The sequence below is a fragment of the Syngnathus floridae genome, chromosome 8, assembly GCF_059516105.1.
Source record: "Syngnathus floridae isolate MCC-2025c chromosome 8, RoL_Sflo_1.0, whole genome shotgun sequence".
Lineage (NCBI taxonomy): Eukaryota > Metazoa > Chordata > Actinopteri > Syngnathiformes > Syngnathidae > Syngnathus > Syngnathus floridae.
In genome coordinates, this window is record NC_142420.1 from 2,255,736 (window position 1) to 2,276,554 (window position 20,819).

General features: G+C 45.3%; 4 protein-coding genes across 6 annotated transcripts in view; 2 read left to right on the top strand and 2 right to left on the bottom strand.

Annotated features, from left to right (window-relative positions):
- Positions 1 to 3,395: 3,395 nt before the first annotated feature.
- On the top strand, positions 3,396 to 4,515 carry nms (neuromedin S). Its single transcript, XM_088383598.1, has 7 exons — positions 3,396 to 3,563; positions 3,695 to 3,741; positions 3,841 to 3,888; positions 3,960 to 3,989; positions 4,118 to 4,171; positions 4,244 to 4,318; positions 4,393 to 4,515. Exons 1-7 carry the CDS (start codon positions 3,494 to 3,496, stop codon positions 4,399 to 4,401), a joined length of 333 nt encoding a protein of 110 aa, XP_088239724.1. The 5' UTR covers positions 3,396 to 3,493; the 3' UTR covers positions 4,402 to 4,515.
- A 47-nt stretch (positions 4,516 to 4,562) lies between these two features.
- On the bottom strand, positions 4,563 to 11,598 carry pdcl3 (phosducin-like 3). 2 transcript variants are annotated; one of them, XR_015859988.1, is made up of 9 exons: positions 11,435 to 11,598; positions 8,140 to 8,303; positions 6,460 to 6,523; positions 6,141 to 6,261; positions 5,855 to 5,945; positions 5,530 to 5,673; positions 5,181 to 5,389; positions 4,752 to 5,077; positions 4,563 to 4,717 (listed from the first exon to the last, which is right to left on the bottom strand). XR_015859988.1 is itself a non-coding variant. In XM_088383596.1 (8 exons), exons 3-8 carry the CDS (start codon positions 6,463 to 6,465, stop codon positions 4,932 to 4,934), a joined length of 717 nt encoding a protein of 238 aa, XP_088239722.1. In that variant the 5' UTR covers positions 6,466 to 6,523; positions 8,140 to 8,303; positions 11,435 to 11,598; the 3' UTR covers positions 4,563 to 4,931. The 2 variants fall into 2 exon arrangements, 1 of the variants encoding a protein (XP_088239722.1); XM_088383596.1 differs by having other exon boundaries at positions 4,563 to 5,077.
- On the top strand, positions 7,140 to 14,149 carry tbc1d8 (TBC1 domain family member 8). The gene is made up of 20 exons (XM_088383589.1): positions 7,140 to 7,640; positions 8,474 to 8,584; positions 8,655 to 8,773; positions 8,849 to 9,077; positions 9,168 to 9,408; positions 9,504 to 9,711; positions 9,788 to 9,985; positions 10,062 to 10,211; positions 10,294 to 10,444; positions 10,555 to 10,769; positions 10,843 to 10,960; positions 11,037 to 11,322; positions 11,444 to 11,585; positions 12,350 to 12,448; positions 12,512 to 12,580; positions 12,687 to 12,945; positions 13,089 to 13,154; positions 13,224 to 13,310; positions 13,371 to 13,489; positions 13,578 to 14,149. The coding sequence occupies exons 1-20, from the start codon at positions 7,514 to 7,516 to the stop codon at positions 13,914 to 13,916; spliced, it is 3,333 nt and encodes a 1,110-aa protein (XP_088239715.1). The 5' UTR covers positions 7,140 to 7,513; the 3' UTR covers positions 13,917 to 14,149.
- A 157-nt stretch (positions 14,150 to 14,306) lies between these two features.
- The window catches only part of neb (nebulin), a 42,346-nt gene continuing 35,833 nt past the window's right edge, over positions 14,307 to 20,819 (bottom strand). The window contains exons 128-141 of one of the 2 annotated variants that reach the window (XM_088383587.1): positions 20,634 to 20,738; positions 19,907 to 19,999; positions 19,235 to 19,327; positions 18,595 to 18,687; positions 17,972 to 18,064; positions 17,401 to 17,493; positions 16,913 to 17,005; positions 16,475 to 16,567; positions 15,989 to 16,096; positions 15,706 to 15,892; positions 15,469 to 15,561; positions 15,183 to 15,353; positions 15,011 to 15,114; positions 14,307 to 14,934 (exon numbers count right to left, since the gene is read on the bottom strand). In XM_088383587.1, coding sequence (XP_088239713.1) covers positions 14,761 to 14,934; positions 15,011 to 15,114; positions 15,183 to 15,353; positions 15,469 to 15,561; positions 15,706 to 15,892; positions 15,989 to 16,096; positions 16,475 to 16,567; positions 16,913 to 17,005; positions 17,401 to 17,493; positions 17,972 to 18,064; positions 18,595 to 18,687; positions 19,235 to 19,327; positions 19,907 to 19,999; positions 20,634 to 20,738 — 1,593 coding nt within the window. In that variant the 3' untranslated portion in view covers positions 14,307 to 14,760. The remainder of the gene's footprint in view (positions 14,935 to 15,010; positions 15,115 to 15,182; positions 15,354 to 15,468; positions 15,562 to 15,705; positions 15,893 to 15,988; positions 16,097 to 16,474; positions 16,568 to 16,912; positions 17,006 to 17,400; positions 17,494 to 17,971; positions 18,065 to 18,594; positions 18,688 to 19,234; positions 19,328 to 19,906; positions 20,000 to 20,633; positions 20,739 to 20,819) is intronic. The other variant, XM_088383588.1, reaches the window with a different exon arrangement.

Sequence of the window (20,819 nt, forward strand, 5' to 3'; positions counted from 1 at the left end):
ATGTGTTATGATCACCTAAAATGACGACACCCAGCGCTCTCAATGCTGCATTGTTTTATGTAACGCTTTTATATAAGCTGCGTTACAAGTGCACTTTCTTTTCTGGACCATGTTGTATACGCAAAGTTATATGACGAACAGCGACCCATTTTTGTAACTTCGTATGTCATTGTGTAACTACAAAAACATGTTACGTGAACATTAACTAACGCTGACCCGAGCCCAGTCTAACCGCCCCCTTTCACACTTTAAAAAAACATCACCGCCTTCTTGCACAATTTAAAAAACAACAAAAGCCTACAAAATTTTAAATCCATCAAAAAAAAGGAACGTTTCATCAGCACACAACGTGCAGTGGATATTAAAATTCTATGTAAGATGAAGTTGTGTGCAGTAGATATAAAAAATAAAACATAAAAATGAAGTCTTTTTGACTTGCACAAGTCTGCACACCCTATGTCTGGGACTGTGTTTGAGCGTCCAAATTTGTGTTAAATGGGGGTCAATTGGGGTCAACACGCAGAAGATGGGATACTGTGGTTGCTTGTACTCAGTACTTACCGGAGATTGGTGCCGATCAGTCATTGTCTGGGTTGACAGCCTCACTAGCCCCCCCCCCCCCCCCCCCCCTTTCATCAATTTTGGAGTGACGTCCAGTTCTTGGTAATGTACCATTTTCTCTCCACCCGATGAAAACTGTCGTCACCTCATTTTCAATGCTTCGGAAAATGTTTTTCTGTTTGGGGTTAATCAGAGACACTTTAAATGGCAACAGATCTGCGCTGACTCTCACCATTGTGTCAATTCTGAACACAGCCACATCCCTTGTGATTAGTGGGTGTGCAGACTTGTGCAACTCCATAATCTTTCTTATTCTTTGTGAAATTATTTGCTGTAATTAAGCAGGTTATAGGCTACAATGATGAAAAAGAAATTAAATGATAGGTAGCCTTTTTTTCTTCACATCTTCCACGATAGCTGTGTGTGCATCCATACACATGTGTGTGTGTATTCACGTGTTGACTGCACTCTCATGACTCAACTCCCCATGGAGATAGTTGATAGGTGTGTGTGTGTGTGTGTGTATTTGTGAAAAGCCGGTGAGGTGCATGTGTTTTCACTGAATGGATTCACAGTCACGTGTTGCTGTGGACTATTTCAGCTGAATCAAACATATTGATATTTATTAAAAATTGTTCACCTTCCAGAATTTGGTGGTTTTGAAAATGCTTTGCCTCACAACACTTTCACTATTTTATCTCTCTCAGTTTTACAAATCTAAAATGTTGTGCATCCCAATATTTTGTGGCCTTGAAAACATTTTACCTTCCAATACTTTCAGTACTTTCCCAATTTTTCCACATTTCAAAATTTAACACCTGAAATTTGACGGGCCTGAAAATGTTTTTTCAGTTAACACAACCACCGCTAGATGGCAGTGTGAGCTCTCCTTTTTACATTTGTCCTCTTTTTTTGTTTTACAGACACTACTGCTACTTTTATACTTGCACATTAACAAACATTCACTAAGAATCACCATACTAATATAGCATCGTCATTTATTTACTTGAGTGCTTGGGGTTATTTTTGGTTTCTAATTTCTTCCATAAAGACAGAGAGTACTGCAATGGCCCGTACAATTACAAAATGGAGTGAGTTGTGCTCTCGACCTTTGAGACGTGTGAAAGGCCTTCACAGCCAGCCATGCAATCTCCCACATGTCATCCGTTCACGCCGCCTGTCATGCGGTGAGGACGCGTGTTCCCAGCAAAATTCTTTAATTGGCCAGCGTGTTGCGCAGGACCTTTACAGCAGCCGAGAAAAATAAATCTTTCAGTCTGACTCGCTCTTGACCATTTCATTTCCGGCGTGCCTAACGAATATTTCGATAAGTGAGCAATACAAACGTGCAGTATTTCGTTGAGTGCCGAGAAAAGTTTGTTGGTGTAATAAAAAAAGTGTTTTTGTGATCAAAACAAAACGTTATGAGACGACCCTAATGCAATTTGCTTTGATTCAGGACTTCATATACTGCATAGTAAAGTGAGTATGAACACTTAAGAAGTTAACACAGGTGATATTAAAACTTAAAATCTAAATAAAAAAATGAAACACAAGCTATGAGGGAAATGAGACAAGCCATGATAAGCTACGTATGTATCAAAAATGAGACAAACAAGAAGATGTATGTCAAAAAAATTAACATGACGCATTCAACCCCCCTAAAAAAAAACGGCAAAAATTAGACCAACAAAAACGCAGCCCGCGTGTCAAAAATGAAACACAAGCAATAAAAGACATACAAATTGCATAAAGCTAATTCTCAATTTGATGGTTGACTTTGAAAAAGGGGACGCGAGGGCCCCCTTTATCGAAGCTTTTGTGGCAAAGCTCTCAGGGTCACCGAGGATTTTTTACGACGTCCATCAAGCTCTGATGTTAGCCACACGTCGATGCCCTCTGGCTTATTAAGACCATAAGTCAGCGCACTTGGTCGCCTTTCCGTCACGCGGGAGCGCTTAAAAACCAAAAAAAAACACAGCCATCGATTGGTATTTTTCCCGGCTGCCATTTTCGGTTATCAATGAGGAACTTTCAGAACACGCCGCCATTAATGGGAGTAAAAGTTAGCGTCCCTGTTGTATTGGAATTTAGCATTTGAATCACAAGCGGGCGGCATCTTGAATCTCAAATTCGTACAGAGAGAAAGTATCATAATTATGAGGTTGTTAAAACGTGTCTAGGCATGTCCATGATTACATTTTCCCGCCATAAAAACATGGCGCTATTGATTGGCACTTGCAATAACGTGATGGAAGGCCTCGCTCGGCTTCCCGAATCCCGTTTTTGTCGTCGTTTGCCACGTTCTCGATTCAAGCGCCACTTAATTGCTTGTGCGCCAACAAAGGTGTCTCCGTATATGTTTTGGCGTGGCGAAGCGGAGACAAAGGCGTACTTAGCCAGATGGAACGCTGGCATTAAGGCGCTTAATTGGGTTTGTCCTGACAATGACGACAAAAGTGCGACCTTTGCGCCACGACGGAGAAGGTGGACCCTTGTTGGTAATTGTAATAATTGGAAAGTTTGTTCAAGGTCACTTGGAGTGTTAAAAAATTGCAGTCGGCCATTTTGTTTTGAAGGCGTTGTATTCTGGGGAATATTTTCAAAAAATTTACTCGACATGAAATTCGGGAGGCACGTGTGTGTGATTTGTGTGATTGCCATGGGTGACACACACACTTTTTACCTTGTGACGTCAATCCAGATCAAATGTCGTCAATGGATCATCTTAATTTCCCAGAAAGAGGCGTGGACGCTCATCTCGTCATCATAGAGGGAAGATCACGGAGTATCTAAAGGGAGGAGGAGGACCCACACACATGCACACACACACACGAGAGCGAGAGAACCCAGAGGAGCTCGCACCCATCAGACGGAGAAGTTTGGAAAAGCAAAGCGAAGGGACGGAAAGAAGGACTTTTAGTTTGGCGACATGAACGTTCCGTACATGACACAATTTGCACTTTTTTGTTTGTTTTGCTGCGGATGCTGGCAATCCACAGGTAAGTTCGTATTTTGGGGGTTTGAGGATTCAGCTGGTCAAAGTTGGCTTTCATTTTGCAGTAAGGATTAAAAAAATAATAAGGATGCGTATTTCGGTTTGAATATATGGTGACGTGTGCTTTTCATTCAGACGCTAGTCGTTTCCAGAGATTGGAAGATGGACTTCTGTTCAGAACGGTGATGATTGGACAATATTGATGTCATCGTAATTTTGCTTTCTGGTTCATTTCTTCTTCTTTAACCATGACATGAAATTGACTTGCGGTTCGGTTGTAGGTTCGAGAAGACGAACCCGCTCAACTATCGTGGCGAGACGACAGCGAGGTTGGTCGGACGCGTTGGCTAATGTGTGTTGGTAACTTCAACAAACTAATATGAATTACGTTTGTTCGCAGCAGCAGCAAGCGCAGAATCTTTTCAAAAGGGTAGGTTCTTTCATTTTGATACCCTATAATCAAACCAAGACGACGTCTTGTGGGTCTACGCTAAGTTGCTGAGACTAACTGGCTTTAGTCACTTAATTAAAAAAAAAAAAAAAACTTCTCTTCCCCAGTTCCTGTTTCATTATTCAAAAGCAAGAACCTCTGCAGACTCGGAGGAGAACATGGTGAGTGGACCGGAATTAGAACCTGTGATGATTGTAAATATCGATGATAATCGGTCGCATTTTCTCCCGCAGTCCGACTCTGTTCACCCTCTGATGCGACTTTCACCCAAACTGTCTCAACGGAGGAAGAAGACGGTGGTGCTTCTGGTAAGACAAAATGTCTACTTAGCACTTTGTGTTACAAACTAACCTTGTCTCTCTCTCGCTTTTGCCTTACGCAGAATATTTGAGAGCGGTCGCCGCGACATTACGCTCGACCAAACAAAGCTCAAAAAAAGGGGAGCGGTCATCTGCGGATGTCAGAGTGCGGACGCGGTGTTCCGGGTGAAAAGACAGGACGCTTGATGCTTGTGAACGTGACTCAGACGTGTTGCACATTAAATACTCGCACTATGACTGACTTTGGCTTTTATTTCAACGCAAAGGCTTACATGCATGATTGTTTCCCTGGTAGAGGTTGGCTCATTTCAAATTGAAGGTCTCCATGATGACAAGTTTAACAACCTGCCAATGTATTTTCTTTAATTACACTCGAGCGGACCGAGACTTAACGCTGCCTGGAAAGGCTACTTAAAAATACAGTTTTTGACACTATTGAAATGTATTGATAAAAAAAAAAGTTCCTTGTAAGTCAATATAGGTAAAAAGATAGTTGTTCAACGTCGACATGATTGTTAACTCGGCCGGCGGAGGTTTCAGCAGACGATTTAAATAAGGTATGAAATGTGTTAATTTAAAAAAAGGGTGGGCGGTGGAGGTGTCAATCTTCGTCCGAGTCGTCGCTGTGGTTACGCGCGGGGAGAGAGCACCTGATGGAGGACATCATCTCATCGCGGATCTGCTTGTGGGGGTTCTCCTCCAGATCCGTCTTGACGGCGCCGCATTCGGACAGCCTCCACTCGAGCTCTGAGAGCAAACACAGGGCGAGTGATGCAAAGATGAAGTATTAAATCCATAAAATAATATTTAGAAATAGAAGAAGGAACAATAGGTGCGTCCACATACTGACCTTCTACCGTGAGGTTCATGCCGCCGAAGACTAGTGGCCCTATAAACTGTGCCTTCATGTTGCCCTCGGAGTAGACAAAAATGGTGGGCAGGTTTCTGTCGGGGTAGTTGGCGATGCAGGTGGTGGAGATGGACTTGAGGAACTTTGTCTGAGGGAACTTACGGGCCAGCACGCTCAGGTGCTGGTTGATCAGGGCGCATAGTGGGATGCTGGCCAAAAACAAACGAGGCGATTAGCATTTCACGTTGGATAGTGGTGACAGGACCAGAGTGTTTTTCTTTTCAAAATAAAACCAAATTAACTGGGATACAGCCCAACTTGTCAAAAAGTCCGCACAATTACTACTTACCCCTGCTTGTAGAGATGCAGCACCACCCAGATGCCTTCTCCCGCCTTATTCACCTCTTGGACATAATCCTGACCAGAGATTTCTGTCAGTTCCCCAAATATGTTCTTCATCTGTGAGGACTTCCACTCGGCCAGACGCTTTTGTCTACACACGTGTGCACACATACACACACAAACGGCATATAGTAAACCATTCGTTACTTGCAACTGCCATAGCTGTAATATATAAAACAACATAATAATCTAGTAACATTATTAAATAGAGTTTAAATGTATGCATTGTGACTAGTTCATATTTACATTGTAAGAATTCGGGATGGCCTCACCTGTACATTTCAATGGCGGCTTCATCATCCTCTTCAAATTCGTCTTCATTCTCCTCCAGCTCCTCCAGCGTCATGTTTTCGTATGTTTTCACTGCGCACACCAGAAGACAGGTGTTTTTAAAATATCTTTGTAAAAATAATCAATAAAAGTTCAAAAAATGATATTTGAAACCTGTCGCCACCTGCAGGCTACAAGAAGCAGTGCAAATTTAAATCATGTCTCCACTAAAGTATTTTCCCTTCTCAAATGAGTTGATAAACGATTCTTTAGAACAAAATTCTTTACCGACAGACTGCTGCTGGAGAGCCAACTCTTCCTCCTCCTCGTCATCTTTCGGGACTTCTTTCGGTGGAAGTATCCCTTTTTTCCTCAAAATGTCATTCCACTCGGTGTCCTCGTTGGGGTCCTGTGAGACGAACAATTAGTCAATTTCGACCCCATAAGTGCCTAAGGACGCCGATCGAGTTGTTTACAAGAAAACACACAGTATTGCTGAAGCAACACGCTAAACTAAACTTGAGAAAACGCTACACGTGACAACTACTACTAGTTCAGTCGTTCAATTTACATTAACGCCTTAAAGTGTTAACTTAAATGATCTAACCTGCATTTTGGCACGCTGAAGTTTTCTTAAATAATCACACCACCCCTCTTGGCATGACCGGAAACTGAAAGAGAGACGACAAAAGAAATCCGGTCAGAAACAAAAAACACAATTTTTCCAAGACTGTCAATATTCCTTATCATACGACTTAAACTAAACCTAAGTAATACGTGTTTCTCCTAAACACATTTTTTGCCTTTTTAGTATTGATTGGAAAGTTTAAATGTGTTCAAATTTGTAGTTAAATAAAATAAACTTTCAGGGGACAATAATAAACGTAGTACCAATTTCCGCTTTAGCCCTAAACACGTCCATATAAGGCATGGCAGCCTGGCATTCCATTTGTGGCTGCTGAAAACGTCATTGGACATGTGCCACATGCTTCATCCTATATATATATATATATACAGTTAATATTATATACGTCGCAAAATAAACACAATGATACTTTATGCTGAATTATTAAGAATGTTATTCACACAAAATATTAAAATAATAAGAATGTTTTAATCCCCCCCAAAACACACAAAGTGAATATTGTGAGGATGCATTTGTGTGACTACCAGACACGGCCAGCGATTGGGCATGTGACACTGGAAAATCCAATCAGAGGAGAGCAAATATTCCTTTGCGGAAGTACAGTGAGAGCGGCTCAAATGGGGAAGTAGGGAAAGTACAATCACAAGCGCTCAACTTCATCCTCTTTCGGCAAGCTCTATTGTCCTGACTCTTTCCCTGATGTGGAGTAAAAATATAAACGCTGTAAACGCAAGAGTACGGATTTTTATTGAATGACGTCATTCATAAATTATTCAGACGACGGCGCTTTCTGATGAGAGGAACGGAGTGACACATCTTGCCCGAGAACATAAGAAACAATCTTGGATCGGCGCGTCCAGCTGTTGAGTTTCGCTCGACTTGAACAAGTCTAACGTCATTGTTCGAAGTTCGAACCCCGCGTGGCAAGCAATGAAGCAAGCCGCTTATTCGCCGCTGTAGACCGGCGGGGTGGACTTCCCAGTCCTCCCCTCCGGTGATCCCACCCTGCTGAGAAATGTGGCTGAACCCGGAGGAAGTGGCTCTGAAAAACGCGCTGAAGCTGTGGGTCACCGAGCGGAGCAACGATTTCTTCCTGCTGCAGAGGAGGAGAGGCCGCGGGGAACCCGCCGGGAAAATCAGCGGTCGGTAGAAGTCGAGATACCGGGCAAGGAGGGCGTGAGGGTGGGGAGTGGGTGGGTCGACGCGGTCTTGAAAACAAAAATCCTGCACTTGAAAATCCCCCAAAATAATAATAAGTCGACTTAAATCCAATTTAAATGTCACTTTTAAAGGGCTGCAAACTTGGCGTATGATTGACCCAATGAGTCAAATTTCAGCCGTGCTTCTTGTAATTATTGCCTGACTTTGGATTTAGTGTCACTTCAAGACAATAATTAACCCTTTGAGAATTTTTAAAGTTCCCTCAACTCACTTTATCAAGCACCTTAAACCATGCTCATTCAACATTCGAATATTGGCTGCTTATTCGAAGTGACCTCATGCTCACCTATGTTAACACTGCAGCTCTGCTTATCTTAAGACTTTAACATCATCGTTTCTCTCAGTGTAAATCAGCCAGCTGTTCTAAATAATGGACAGTTGTTCATATTTTGAGATCACAATATAGAAGAGCTCACTCACTTTTTTTTTTTTTGATGATTTACACTTGATGGGTGGCCACTGGCTGGGGCAGGGAAAACATTCTGGAATGTTTCCCTTCCCTCAGAAGCCTTTGTGCATGTTGCCAGGCTACGGCATCACGCCTTCGAGCGGCTCAACTTGGACAGTAAAAATGACTGCAGAGTCTAAAACAACAAGATCACATTTTTTCTCCATGTGAGTGCCTAAAAATGAACAAAATTAAGCACAACAATAAAGTTAAAGCACTTAACGTTTGTATACACCCGACGAACATTAGTAACATTGTAACTTGTGCAATCTTAAGTATGGTCAAAAGGTGTTGTGTTGTGTGCAGGCCTCCTGGTGGGGGCGCTAGACACGGTGCTGGACTCCAATGCCAGGGTGACACCCTTCCGAATCCTCCTCCAGATCCCGGGCTCGCAGATTAGTTGGATCATCGCTAGCGGTAAATCCATACAACACATATTGATGATTTGGTTGTGTACGTTTTATATTTTTGTTGTCCGTCTTTGCAGGAGCCACCATGGAGGAAGTGAACAAGCACTGGGATTGGCTGGCACACAACCTGCTGCACTCGCTGTCCGTCTTTGAGAACAAAGAGGACGGAGCCAGTTTTGTCCGAGGAAAAGTCAAGGTGGGGAGACAAAACCCAGGTCAACCACAAATCCAGAGTCCAAAGAAAAAGCCACATACGACATACGTGTGTCAGGGCCTGATCGCGGAGGAGTCGCGCGGTCGCCAAGCTGCCCAGGAGGACGACCCGGAGAAGTTTCGCGAGGCTCTGCTGAAGTTCGAGCGCCACTTTAGACTGCCGTCGTCGGAGAAACTGGTCACCTTCTACTCGTGCTGCACGTGGAAGGGGCGGGTGCCGCGCCAGGGCCTGCTCTACCTCAGCATCAACCACTTGGCCTTCTACTCATTCCTGCTAGGCAAAGAAGGTACCCATGATTTGATTTGTTTTTAATAAATGCGTGATAATCAAAGCCATCTATGCTTTGCCTTTTGGTTCCCTTGGCCTCCTTTCTCAGTCAAGTTTGTGATTCCCTGGGCGGAGGTGATTCGGCTGGAGCGGGTCTCCGGCGGATTCATGACAGAGGGCATCCGAGTGAGCACCAGGCAACGGCAACGGGACTTCTCCATGTTCCTCAACTTGGACGAGGCTTTTGGGGTGGTGGGCCAGCTGGCCGACATCGCCCTGCGTCGCTTGCTGGACAGCGAAGGCCTGGAGCTGGACCGGGTGCTGCAGCAGCCGGCTCGCATCACCAAAAGGTCAGACTTGCTCATTTGATAAATTCTTCTTCTTCAAGCTGCTCCACATGACATGGCTTCTTGAGACTTTCCCCCCCATGTGATCTCCCATTCAGGGTTCTGGAGGAGCAGGCGTTGCGAGAGTACGTTCTGGCCCTATTCCGCCTCCCTCGCAGCGAGAGGCTCCACGAGGTGGCGTCGTGCGCCGTGTGGACGCCGCACGCCCGCTGCCACACGGCCGGCACGCTCTACACCACCGACAACTACTTGGGCTTCTCCAGCCGAGAGGAGGGCCAATGCATTCTCCTCATACCCCTCACGGAGGTGAAGATGTCAGCTCGCCCGTCACGGGTATCGATAGCCGCTGCTAAGTCGTGCTGAAGCGCTGACGTGCCGCCAGGTGGTGTCGGTGGAGAAGGCGGAGAGCACGTGCACGCTTCCCAACCCGGTGATTGTGAGCGTGCGCTCCAAGAAGGCCTTCCAACTCATCGAGCTGCAGGAGCGCGACGACCTGGTGGAGAGCCTGGACTGCAGGCTGCGCTCGCTGCACCTTAAGCAGTCGGCCTTTCGCACCAGCCGGCGTGCCAAGAGGACCTCGGTACGCTAATTCAGTAATTATTTAGCAAAAGTTGAAGCAGGAAAACTTACGTTGCTTGTTGTTGTTCCTGCATCAGAGCTGCCACAACCCTTACTACACCTTCTACTACGACACGGTGTGCTCGGATGAAGAGGAGCTGGAGGAGCAGGTGCTTCGGAATACCGTCAACAGCGAAGCTCTCATGACTGCCTTCCATCACAACACCCCAGGAAGTAACAACAACGAGGTAAGCGAAAGCGGCACAAATGTCGCTATCGCGTCACGTCTCATATCCAATTGATGTCGTACGTTTTCATGGGCTTCCTTAGCATGCGGAGGTGCTGAAAGAGAAGATGTGGGAGGAACACTTTGCCGAGTTTGGCCGTGGCGTCCACATGTTTCGCACCGACAAGCTCCAGCGGCTGATTGCTCTGGGCATACCCGAGTCGCTTCGAGGCGAGCTCTGGATGACGCTCTCGGGTAGGAAGCGCAACGACAGATGCTAGCTATGCTAACATATAGCAAGAGGGAGTGAAAAGTGCTCAGGCAGTTGCCTACAATTTCAAATTTTAACAATTTTTAACCCGCAGACACGACCTCTGATCTGGATTCGGACCCGGGCTACTACGCAGCTTTAGTGCAGACGTCCATGGGTCAGAGCAGCCTGACCACGGACGAAATCGAGCGGGACCTCCACCGCTCCCTACCGGACCATCCTGCCTTCCAGAACCCCACCGGCATTGCGGCACTCCGCCGCGTACTCACCGCCTACGCCCACCGTAACCCAAAGATCGGATACTGTCAAGTATGACATCTTACTTTCTGTCCATAACTGTTGTCAGCAGTTGCTTTGCTAACACATCGCCTTCGGATGCTAGTCAATGAACATCCTGGCGTCCGTGCTGCTGCTCTACGCCAAAGAAGAAGAAGCTTTCTGGCTGTTGGTGGCCGTTTGTGAGCGGATGCTTCCTGACTACTTCAACAGGCGGGTCATCGGTAAGCAGCTTTGGATTTAATATTAGAATTAGTGCTGGGAAATGTCCGCATTGTTGGTCCGTTTTCCACTCCGCAGGTGCTCAGGTGGACCAGTCGGTGTTCGAGCAGCTCATCAGCGAGCGTCTCCCTGATCTGGCTGATCATTTTCCGGACCTTTCCACATTGTCGTCGGTGTCTCTGTCCTGGTTCTTGACCATCTTTGTCAGCGTGCTGCCCTTCCAAAGTGCTGTGTGCGTGGTGGACTGGTTCTTCTTCCACGGCATCAAGGCCATCTTTCAGCTGGCTCTGGCCGTGTTGGAGGCCAACGCTGCCAGCCTCTGCGCCCGTGTGGATGATGGACATGCACTTATGGTCCTTGCAAGGTACTTCCGAGAATTGATGTTTGTTGGTCGAACCGTACAGATAGTGACCATGAACTACTTGTTTGCGTCATCAACTTAGCATCAATCGGTTACATTAATGTCACCTACTAACCTGTTGCAGTTTTCTGGAGCATGTTGGAAGTGACCAGTCGTCCCCTGGTGAGTTCTCTCAATCCCCTGCAAATGGCAGCAGCAACAACATGATGGATGCTCCCGCTGTGGGCCAAGCTAACATAACACAGCTCATCACTGACGCCTATGAAGTGAGTCACCAGCAGCTAACAAAGGAGCGAGAATACAAATGCAATTATGTTGTCATGTATTTAGTCAGAAGTTGTATAAATATAAAATGATCATGTCTGCCGTCCTCTTTTTGGAGTTTGCTAATAACAATACCAACAATGACAACAGCCTACTCAAGAAGCCCAGTCCACTTAAAACAGATTGTTAAAAAAGTGATAGTGTTTGAAAAACATTTTTGAATAGGTTAATACCTAGCATCTGGGCTGCGTTTTTTAAAATTATTTTTAATGTAGTCAAATTTGGTCTTACATCTCACCCGAGGGCAACTGCGATGAACTCGCGAGATCTCGTGGAAGTCATAAAAAACATGGCCGCTAATCTGTGTTAGCAACTTTAGCTTAGTCCGTCGAAGGACAACAGGGCCCCAAAATGTCACCGGGCGACAACACACGCTTCCAAATCACCTAACAAAGTATTCATATACATAACACGACCCATTTGCTGTAATATTGAATTGTATTACTTTAATCGTCGCGACTATTGGGAGAGAGCGGCGTAGGTGTCTTACCTTGGTCACACGCAGATCGAGCGGCGCGCACCCGCGTACGTAGTGACGTCACAGAGGCACGCGCATTAACACGCGTCACAAATGGACAGGTATAGTGATTTAAAAAAAAAAAAAAAAGCAAAAGGAATATGAATGGAGTTTTTAGCCACCCAATAGCTGAATAATTTATTTTTTTCCTCCCAAAATAAAATTCTATAAATGTGTGTTCTGGGTCAGAGGTTCGGGGATTTGACGGTGAGGAAGATCGAGAGACTTCGCTGTCGACACAGAATTCAAGTTCTGCAGGCACACGAGGACACAACCAAAGAAAACGCTGTGAGGAATGATGAAAATGTTCATGCTAATGAGAAGACAAATTCACAGGAGTGTTTTTCTCAGTTAAGAGTGGTGACGCCAGATGTTTCCATCTCTGCGGAACACCTGGCTGACATCTATGACCTCTTCAAGGTAAATCGGACAATTTTTTTTACTTCTACCTTAGAAACAGATTTAATTGGTATTGTTCTTGAACAATTTTTCTCTCTAAGCTTATAATGGTATTGTTTCCACCCAGACGGAACATTTCATCAGCCTATACTGGGGCGACATCAGCGCGGTGGCTGCGGCCGAGGCGGCGTCTTGGCGGCGCGGCGTCTCGTACTTGGAGCGCCAGTACCGACTGGACCTGCCGCAGTTCAAGAGCCTGTACGGGCTGCTGACCCCTTGGCCGGCGGGGGGTTGCCATGGCGACACTCTATCCCACCGCACCTTCAATTTGTTGGACTCGGACAGACAACATCTGCTCTCATTCAGGGACTTTGCCCTCTGGCTTGGTGAGTAGGGTGTGATGACTTTTTATTGATTTGAAATGTTTTTTATTTTTTGCTTTTTTAACTTTTATCTCAACTAATTCAATCAGAATAGTTTTTTTCTCAGCAACATTTTTCTTGAAAAATGTTCCTGTTTGTCGTATCAGACACTTTGTACTGCGGGGAGCTGAGCGACAAGGTGAAGCTACTTTACCGTCTTCACTTACCACCCGGTGAGTCTTGACTGAAGCATTGAAATTCACCGCCATCTTTGTTGGTGACATCACTCTTGCCTTCCCCAGCTCTGACGGACAGCGAGGAGCGCTCGTCTGAGATGAACATTCCTTCTGTATCGTCTGACAGACCTCTCCGCGTGGGCGTGGCTTCCGGTAGGAGCTGGAGATGTGGACTTGATTTTTCACTTGCTTACCGAGTTGTTTCTGCTAAAGAAAAGGCTGATGGGAAAGAGGAGGCCAAGGACTACCAGGAGCAGCTGAAGCAGATGCTGCGGGATTTAGTCATGGTCAAGGAGAAGGATGTCCAGCAGCCGCTCCCCCTCATGAAGCAGGTACAGTTTAATATTTCATTCTTCTGGATAGAAGAAAAGGATTCAACTAGGACTTCAAAAACAATATAATCGAACTGCATCTTGTCAGCACGAGTTCATCCAGTTTTGTAAGACGCTGTGCAGCCTGTTCCACGGTGACCCCGAGGAGAACGAGCTCTTCCAGGCAATCGCCAAAGTCACAAGCCTCGTCTTGCAAATTGGCGAGGCCACTTCCAGGCCCCCGGGACCGAACCGGGACCTTTCGGGGCCGCCAGACAGTGAGTGGACCATCAGCCTGGCCCAGATTCTGGCATCTCTGCTGACTGAGCAAACGCTGGTCAACTTCTTGGAGAGGGCGTGCGATCTGACGAGCCGCATCGCCACCGCCAAGGAGAAGCAGTACCAGCAGAGGGCGCCGCTGCTCGCCCTGCAGCACCCCCAACGCTAAGACCACCTGACATTCTGGTAGACTGAGCGCAACTAACCGGACACGCCTTTCGTTGTTTCACTGTGAGTCAATTCCGATGTTTTTCTACACAAATATTTTCTAACTTGAGTGTTTAATGCATGCACCTTCTCACTTTTTTTTTTTCCAATCTAGAGCCAAAATGTGCATAAACTTTTATCATGAAAGCAAAACACTGGATTTGTCTTTTGAAATAAAATTTAATCTGCAGATAACTGGAGTCTCTAATTTTTATGTTGTAAATGCTTTTGTAATCTTGTAACATTTTTTTTTAAATATATTAAATAAACCTGCAGTACTTTATTCTCGAGAAATATATTTTTTTATCTTCAAAAATGATCCTGGAATGAAAAGGAACCAAGACAGGGTGAGTACTGCAGGAACTTGGTTTTAATAGCTACTGGTGAAGGATTACACTTTGCCATCAAAAACAAAACACACACTGAACTAGTACTTGTACTTTTCTAGTAGTACTTAGTGTACTAGTTAGTGGGCTAGTTAGTGGTCAGTTAATGGAGGGAAACACTGGAGTATTTTCTCTTACAACTCAAGAGTGCTTTGATCGTGGACTTCTTTAGGTGCATGACATCGTTAAATGTATAGGAAGTAGTCTTAGCCGATTGTTTCACTCCGTACAACACCGACAATATATATTATTTGTTCGTTTTTGATTTATACACAGTAATAGTTCGGGTTGTACGGGAGAGAGAAGGAAGGTCATCTCCAAACGAGTCCGATCGAATTTTGGGATTCACAGGCAACACAAACTGACAAACGGGTGACAAACTCCACAAACACACATTTTTCCCCACACGCGTTTTTCTGTTTAAACGGCCTCCACGTAGTTGGCAGGCAGCATACCGGTCTTGCCGGAGCGCTGCACGGTACCGTACATCCAGCCCTCGTCGATGGACTGCACGTTGACGATGACGTCGCCGTCCTTGAAGGAAACCTCATCGCTGTCGGCCGCCAGGTAGTCGTACATGGCGCGCACCGTTTTCTGCAACCGGGTGAAAGTGTTAGAGACCATAATTGGGCTTTCAGAGGACGTAAAGGCGAACTGAAGTGTTAGGTACCCCGGTGGTAGAGGGGTGTGAGGGGATGGAAGAGACGGTGGTCTGCTGGGTAGCCACGGATGAAGATCTCTGCTGCAGTTCCACGGTCTTGGCTTGTTGGTAACCTGCAAGGAAACAACATCAAGTCACGTTCATGAATCACCAGGCAAACCGTCTTTCATTTAAGCTTCACCCATAGAAGTGGTGACGTATCCAGAGGTGGTGACATATCCGTTGCTGTAGAGGGACAAGTGATGCTCTGGGTCGTGGGAAATCTCGGATTTCTCGTCAGCCACGCCGCCGCTCATGGCGCTCAGGGCGCTGGTGGAGCGGGAGTGCTCCTTACTGCGGCGCTGGGCTTGGACTAAGGTGGAACGGGAGAATTAGAAACACTGAAGAGGTTCATTCCAGTCGTTGAAAAAGGTATCTGGTCAGAAAATGCTTTTATCATCAGGAAGGTTCTCCATTCCACAACTTACCAGACATCAGGTGCAGACTCCTGGACTGGATATTGTCCTCAGCCGGATCATAGTCAAACACGGAGCCAGGATTGGTACGCCACACTCGCAGATCTGAAGAGGTGAAAGGTAGCTAAATCAGGGGACGACTTCAGAGGAACCGGTTGGAAAGCATTAATTATGAAATTGATTTGATGTTAGTGACAGAACAAATTAAACTGTACTGTCAAGCTGGCCTAAGTGTCCAGCAATTCTTACCGGTGGTGGTCTCCTGGTCGTGCTCGACGGCACGCCTCCTTTCCATCTCGACCACGCGCCTCTGGATGCCACGGTAGGTGATGTCGCTAAAGTCCTGGGTGTTCTTCTTCACACGCTCCGTTATCAGGTCGGTGGTGGTAGGCGTGAAGCTGCCCTTGGTCTTCTCAAAGGCCTCGTGGTAGCGCACCTGAAGCGCAGATAAGGTTCAGATAAGGTTCTCAAGTCACGACTCCAGTCAGACTTAGGTGCCAAGACTTAGTTGCCAATATCTGGACTGGCTTACTCCAGATATGATGCGCTGGGTTTCCCTGACACGTCTCATCTCCGGGGTGTCCAGAACGAAGGCGGCCTTGCCCTGGACCTGCTTGCGGAAGCTGTCGGAATACAGCACCTGTCAGGAAAAAAAGCAGGGACACCCGGTGAGGCCAATTTCGACGCCAACTTTTAGCGTAGCCACTAGCATAGTGGATAGCGACAGGACACGCTGACAGACAAGAGCGACCAGAGATGTTAGGGGGGATATAAGACGAAAGAATGAATATAGTTAGAGGGGCAGCCCAGAAAGTTCAGCTGCAGGACATTAGTTTTAGTTATGTTCGTCCGAAAACTTGACAAACAAGTGTGGGTTCGCTGCAATTGACAACAAAGAACCAAATCCTACACACTGGGCCTGGATTTGACCCAGGACGACGTTTGTTAGACAAAGGGGTTAGAGTTGCGAACAGAGAAGAAGAAGAACACGGAAGTCGGCTGTGATTCTCAAAAGTACCGAGCTAATGTTCTCTTGGTTCCGTTTGACTCGCTCCATCTCCGGTGTGAACACCACGGGGGTTCCCTTGGCCGAGCTGTCCTTATACAACACCTGAAATGTGGCAAAAGGGGGATGGTGGTCAGACAGAAAAAAAACAGCACCATCACAAGACAACAGAGAAGCTTCCAGATCATTTGGAGGGTTCACCAAACAGCAGAAAGCTTGAGAAACTGATTCTATAGAGCAGGGGTGAGCAAACTATTGCCCATATTCAACCTATATTTAAATATCTATAGCTCTTGCTCACCCCTTTTATGGATTAGCGGGTTCAAGAGGTGAATACGGTTCAGGGAGTTAAAGCAAGGGTGTGATTAGATTGGCAGGTGAAGCTAACTGGCGCTAATGTCCACTCTTGTTAGGAGCAAACACGCTTTTGAGAGGGGAGGGTTCCACTACCGAGCTGATGTGCCTCTGGGTCTGTTTGACCCGCTTCACTTCTGGCAGGTCCGGAATGGCCGTGCCGCGATCCAGGGAGTCCCTGTATTTGATCTAGTCCAAGAAGGTAGAGAAGAGGAATCAGTCCAAAAGACAAACAAGGTTATGAAAAAGACAACAATCACAGCCAAAAAAAAGAGAACAAATAAAAAAATAAAAAAATAAATCACCCCTTAAGGAGTCTCTGCATTTAATATACCCAAGAAGATAAAGAGCAAGCAAGAAAATACATTTCTAGAAAAGATAGCAAAGCACAGCACCAATAAGACGTTAAGCTTTTTTTTTTTTTTTTTTACATCCTGTGAAATGAAGACACGTGTTAGCCCACTGGGGTTATCATGTCAGGTAACACTTTAAGTCAGACTGGAGAGAGAGTTGTTACGATGGTTTTTAAGAGGAGTGAAATGAGCCAGGGGAGGGGAGGTCAGGGTTCACGCTTTCCCGGGTACCGTGCTAATATTTTGCTGATTGCGTCTAACGCGCTCCATCTCTGGCGTCTCCGACACAGATGTGCCTCGTCCCACGTCTTCCTTGTATTGCAGCTTTGGAACGAGACAAAAAAGTCAAACGTGATGGTGAGACTCAAGGTAGTCTACAAGGGTTAGAGCCCGACCGACACCGGGATTTCAGGGTACAAACCCGCCTTGGTCATCGGTGCTACTCTTAAAGATTTAAACTTGTCGAAGTTTCTGACTGGAACGTTAGCGAGTTAAAAAAAGATTAGCCCGTGATATCAGTTTTACACGTCATCCCATCTATGATGACCAGTTCTTTTATTTACAGTATCGGTCGGGATCTTGCTGAAAGACTTCAAGCAGGCGGATTATTTGAGAAAATTATGGAAGGGGTTATATTTTGGAGAAGACAGATGCAAATAACAGACAACATCAGTCAAGGGAGACTTTGAGTTAGGATGGAAGATGTGAAGTGCTGCACTTTTGAGTTGGGAAAGGTCAGAAGATTGTAGGGGGTGAAGGAAGGAAGGAAGAGGAGGGGGACGGAAAAAGAGCTTTCCTCTACCGAGCTGATATTCTTCTGGGTTTCTCGGACCCGCTTCACCTCGGGGAGGTCTGGTATGGCCGTGGCTTGACTCAGAGAATCCTTGTACTGAATCTGCCCGTTGCAAAATGTTACACAAAGTCAAAGACAGACCTCACAAACAAGTCCAACCATTCACTCGCTAAATTAGTATCAACTTCAATACAGGAAGCTGGAATTGGTCAGGTTGGTGATTTCATGTTTAGATCTGATGGATCGGGGAAAACATGATTTAAGTTGTTATCTTATGCACACAAAAAAAAACCAAAACTGTGAAACTTGGACAAAAATATTGGGTCCATAAAGAGCGTAAGACCCAATCTCTGGTAGGCTCCATCTTCTTGGTATTAGAAGTAGTTAAGACTTCAGAAGGACTGATGCTGAGATTTGGGCCAGTGTTGCCACACAATCCCAGCAAATGTTAAGTCCGTTCCAAACAAAGTCAAACAGCAGTCAAGAGAAGGAAGTGATAAACAAGAGTCGCAGTTAAGATGAAAGATGTGAAGTATTGGACTTCTGAGTTGGGAAAGTAAGAGGATTGCGAGGGATTGTGATGATTGGACGGCAGGGAAGGGGAGGGGGGGTCATAAGAAGGAATCCTCTACCGAGCTGATATTCTTCTGGGTTTCTCGGACCCGCTTCACCTCAGGGAGGTCTGGTATGGCCGTGCCTTGACTCAGAGAATCCTTGTACTGTATCTGCCCATTGCAAAATGTTACACAAAGTCAAAGACAGACCTCACAAACATGGCCAACCATTCACTCGCTGAATTAGTATCAACTTCAATACAGGAAGCTGGAATTTGTCAGGTTGATGATTTCATGTTTAGATCTGATGGATCGGGAAAACATGACTTAAATTGTTATGGAAGGAAAACTGTGAAACATGGACAAAAATATTGGCGCAAGACCCAATCTCTGGTAGGCTTCATCTTCTTGGTATTACATCTTAGGACGACACGAAACTTAGGACGAGATAAAACATCAACTCAAAGTAGTTAAGACTTCAGAAGGACTGATACTGAGATTTGGGCCAGTGTGGCCACTCAATATCAGCAAATGTTAAGTCCATTCCAAACAAAGTCAAACAGCAGTTAAGAGAAGAGAGTGATGAGACAAGAATCATAGTTAGAATGGAAGATGTGAAGTAGTGAACTTCTGAGTTGGGAAGGTAAAAGGTTTGCGAGGGATCGTGATGATTGGACGGCAGGGAAAGGGGAGGGGGTCATAAGACGGGATCCTCTACCGAGCTGATATTCTTCTGGGTTTCTCGGACCCGCTTCACCTCGGGAAGATCTGGTATGGCTGTACCTTGACTCAGAGAATCCTTGTACTGTATCTGCCCGTTGCAAAAATGTCACAGGTACAAAAGTCAAAGAGAACCCTCACCAAGATGTCACTCACAACATTATGGATCATTTCAACACTGGCAACTGCAGATTGTTTTGGGAGTTGATTATTCCGGGTTTAGATTGGATTAATCGTTACCACAAGGGAAAGTCTTGGAGGCGATTGACTTGTGTGAACCAGTTTGGAATCATTTCATCCAGAAATCCTCTCCGACCAGGATCCAACGGCACACTCATCTAGTATCTGCTCTCAATGTCCCATTATAGTTTAAACCACCAAAGTCTTAGACCTTAGATCTTCAAGAAAGTCCTCTTAGAACCCGAGCTAAGAACTGGTTTCCACAAGTTAACCAAAGTATTTGGGGAATGGGGGACAGGATGCGGTTCCAGGAACCAATTAAGGGAATTCCAGGGACCAATTACCAAACAGTTAATGGAAGAAAACCAAGTTTAGGAAATCCCGAGTTTAGGGGGTTCTGGATTAAGATGAAAGTCAAGGGAATCATAACGTTGTTTATTTGGAGGGAAATATGGAGGGATGGCTCGAAGGAGAACTGGAGGTGGAATACCGTGCTAATGTTCTTCTGGTTTTGTTTAACTCTCTCCATCTCCGGGGTTTCGGACAAAGCCGTTCCGCCTCCCACATCCTCTTTGTACTGAATCTTTTTGAGTGGATGGATGAGAAGCCAAAGAAGCAGCAATAAATGGGCTGCTCCTTTTGTTTGGAGCAGAATACAACAGCAGATTTGACAGCTCCAAGCATGTGTTGCGAGTTTTGTAGGACTTACCTTACAGTTGCATTCTGTAAACAACAACAAATACATGTGCAGAGGTCCCTTGACTTACGGATTTTTCAAGTTAAGAGCTGTCGCTTGGTGGATTTTTCTTTTTTTAGCCTTGTGTTGCAAAATTTCAGTTATGAGCATTTTAAATTTATATTCTCATACATGTTTCTTCAATATTATTCAGTCTTAGTTTCATTTCTAGCTTTTTTTTGGCATCTGGAGAGTCTAAATTTCTTTTTAGCTCATTTCAAAGAGAAACAAAAAATTTGAGTTCCAAGCTTGGACAAACGAAACTTGTAAGTCGAGGTACCACCGTATAAACACCATCACCACACGTCAAGAATAGCTAAGGGGTTAGCGGCGTTGCATGGCTAACACAATGATGTCATTATTTTTGAAAAAAGAAAAAGACATGGACGGATGACGGATTAAGGTCTGGTTAAAGATGATGAACGAAGAAGAAAAAAGGTGTTAAGAGTCGGTGTTAAATGATATATCGTGGAGTAGATACCAAGCTGAAATTCTTTGTATTTTCTTTAACGCGAAGAATTTCAGGGGTGATTACAGCAGACCCTTTGCCCTTTATGATGTGTTTTAGGTCAGTCTGGTACTGAAGCTACGGGAAGAAAACACACAATTAAAAGAAAAAAAGAAAAGACTTAACATTCGTACGTCTCATATAAATAACAAGTATTTA

Excerpts from the sequence above, each read along its gene's own strand:
- nms (XM_088383598.1), top strand. The coding sequence starts at position 3,494 with ATGAACGTTCCGTACATGACACAATTTGCACTTTTTTGTTTGTTTTGC. Across the intron at positions 3,889-3,959 it reads CGTGGCGAGACGACAGCGAG|CAGCAGCAAGCGCAGAATCT; the intron begins GTTGGTCGGACG and ends GTTTGTTCGCAG. Across the intron at positions 4,172-4,243 it reads CAGACTCGGAGGAGAACATG|TCCGACTCTGTTCACCCTCT; the intron begins GTGAGTGGACCG and ends TTTCTCCCGCAG.
- pdcl3 (XM_088383596.1), bottom strand. Across the intron at positions 5,674-5,854 it reads GCCGCCATTGAAATGTACAG|ACAAAAGCGTCTGGCCGAGT; the intron begins GTGAGGCCATCC and ends ACACGTGTGTAG. Across the intron at positions 5,078-5,180 it reads CATGAACCTCACGGTAGAAG|AGCTCGAGTGGAGGCTGTCC; the intron begins GTCAGTATGTGG and ends GTTTGCTCTCAG.
- tbc1d8 (XM_088383589.1), top strand. The coding sequence starts at position 7,514 with ATGTGGCTGAACCCGGAGGAAGTGGCTCTGAAAAACGCGCTGAAGCTG. Across the intron at positions 8,585-8,654 it reads TAGTTGGATCATCGCTAGCG|GAGCCACCATGGAGGAAGTG; the intron begins GTAAATCCATAC and ends CCGTCTTTGCAG. Across the intron at positions 9,078-9,167 it reads ATTCCTGCTAGGCAAAGAAG|TCAAGTTTGTGATTCCCTGG; the intron begins GTACCCATGATT and ends CTCCTTTCTCAG.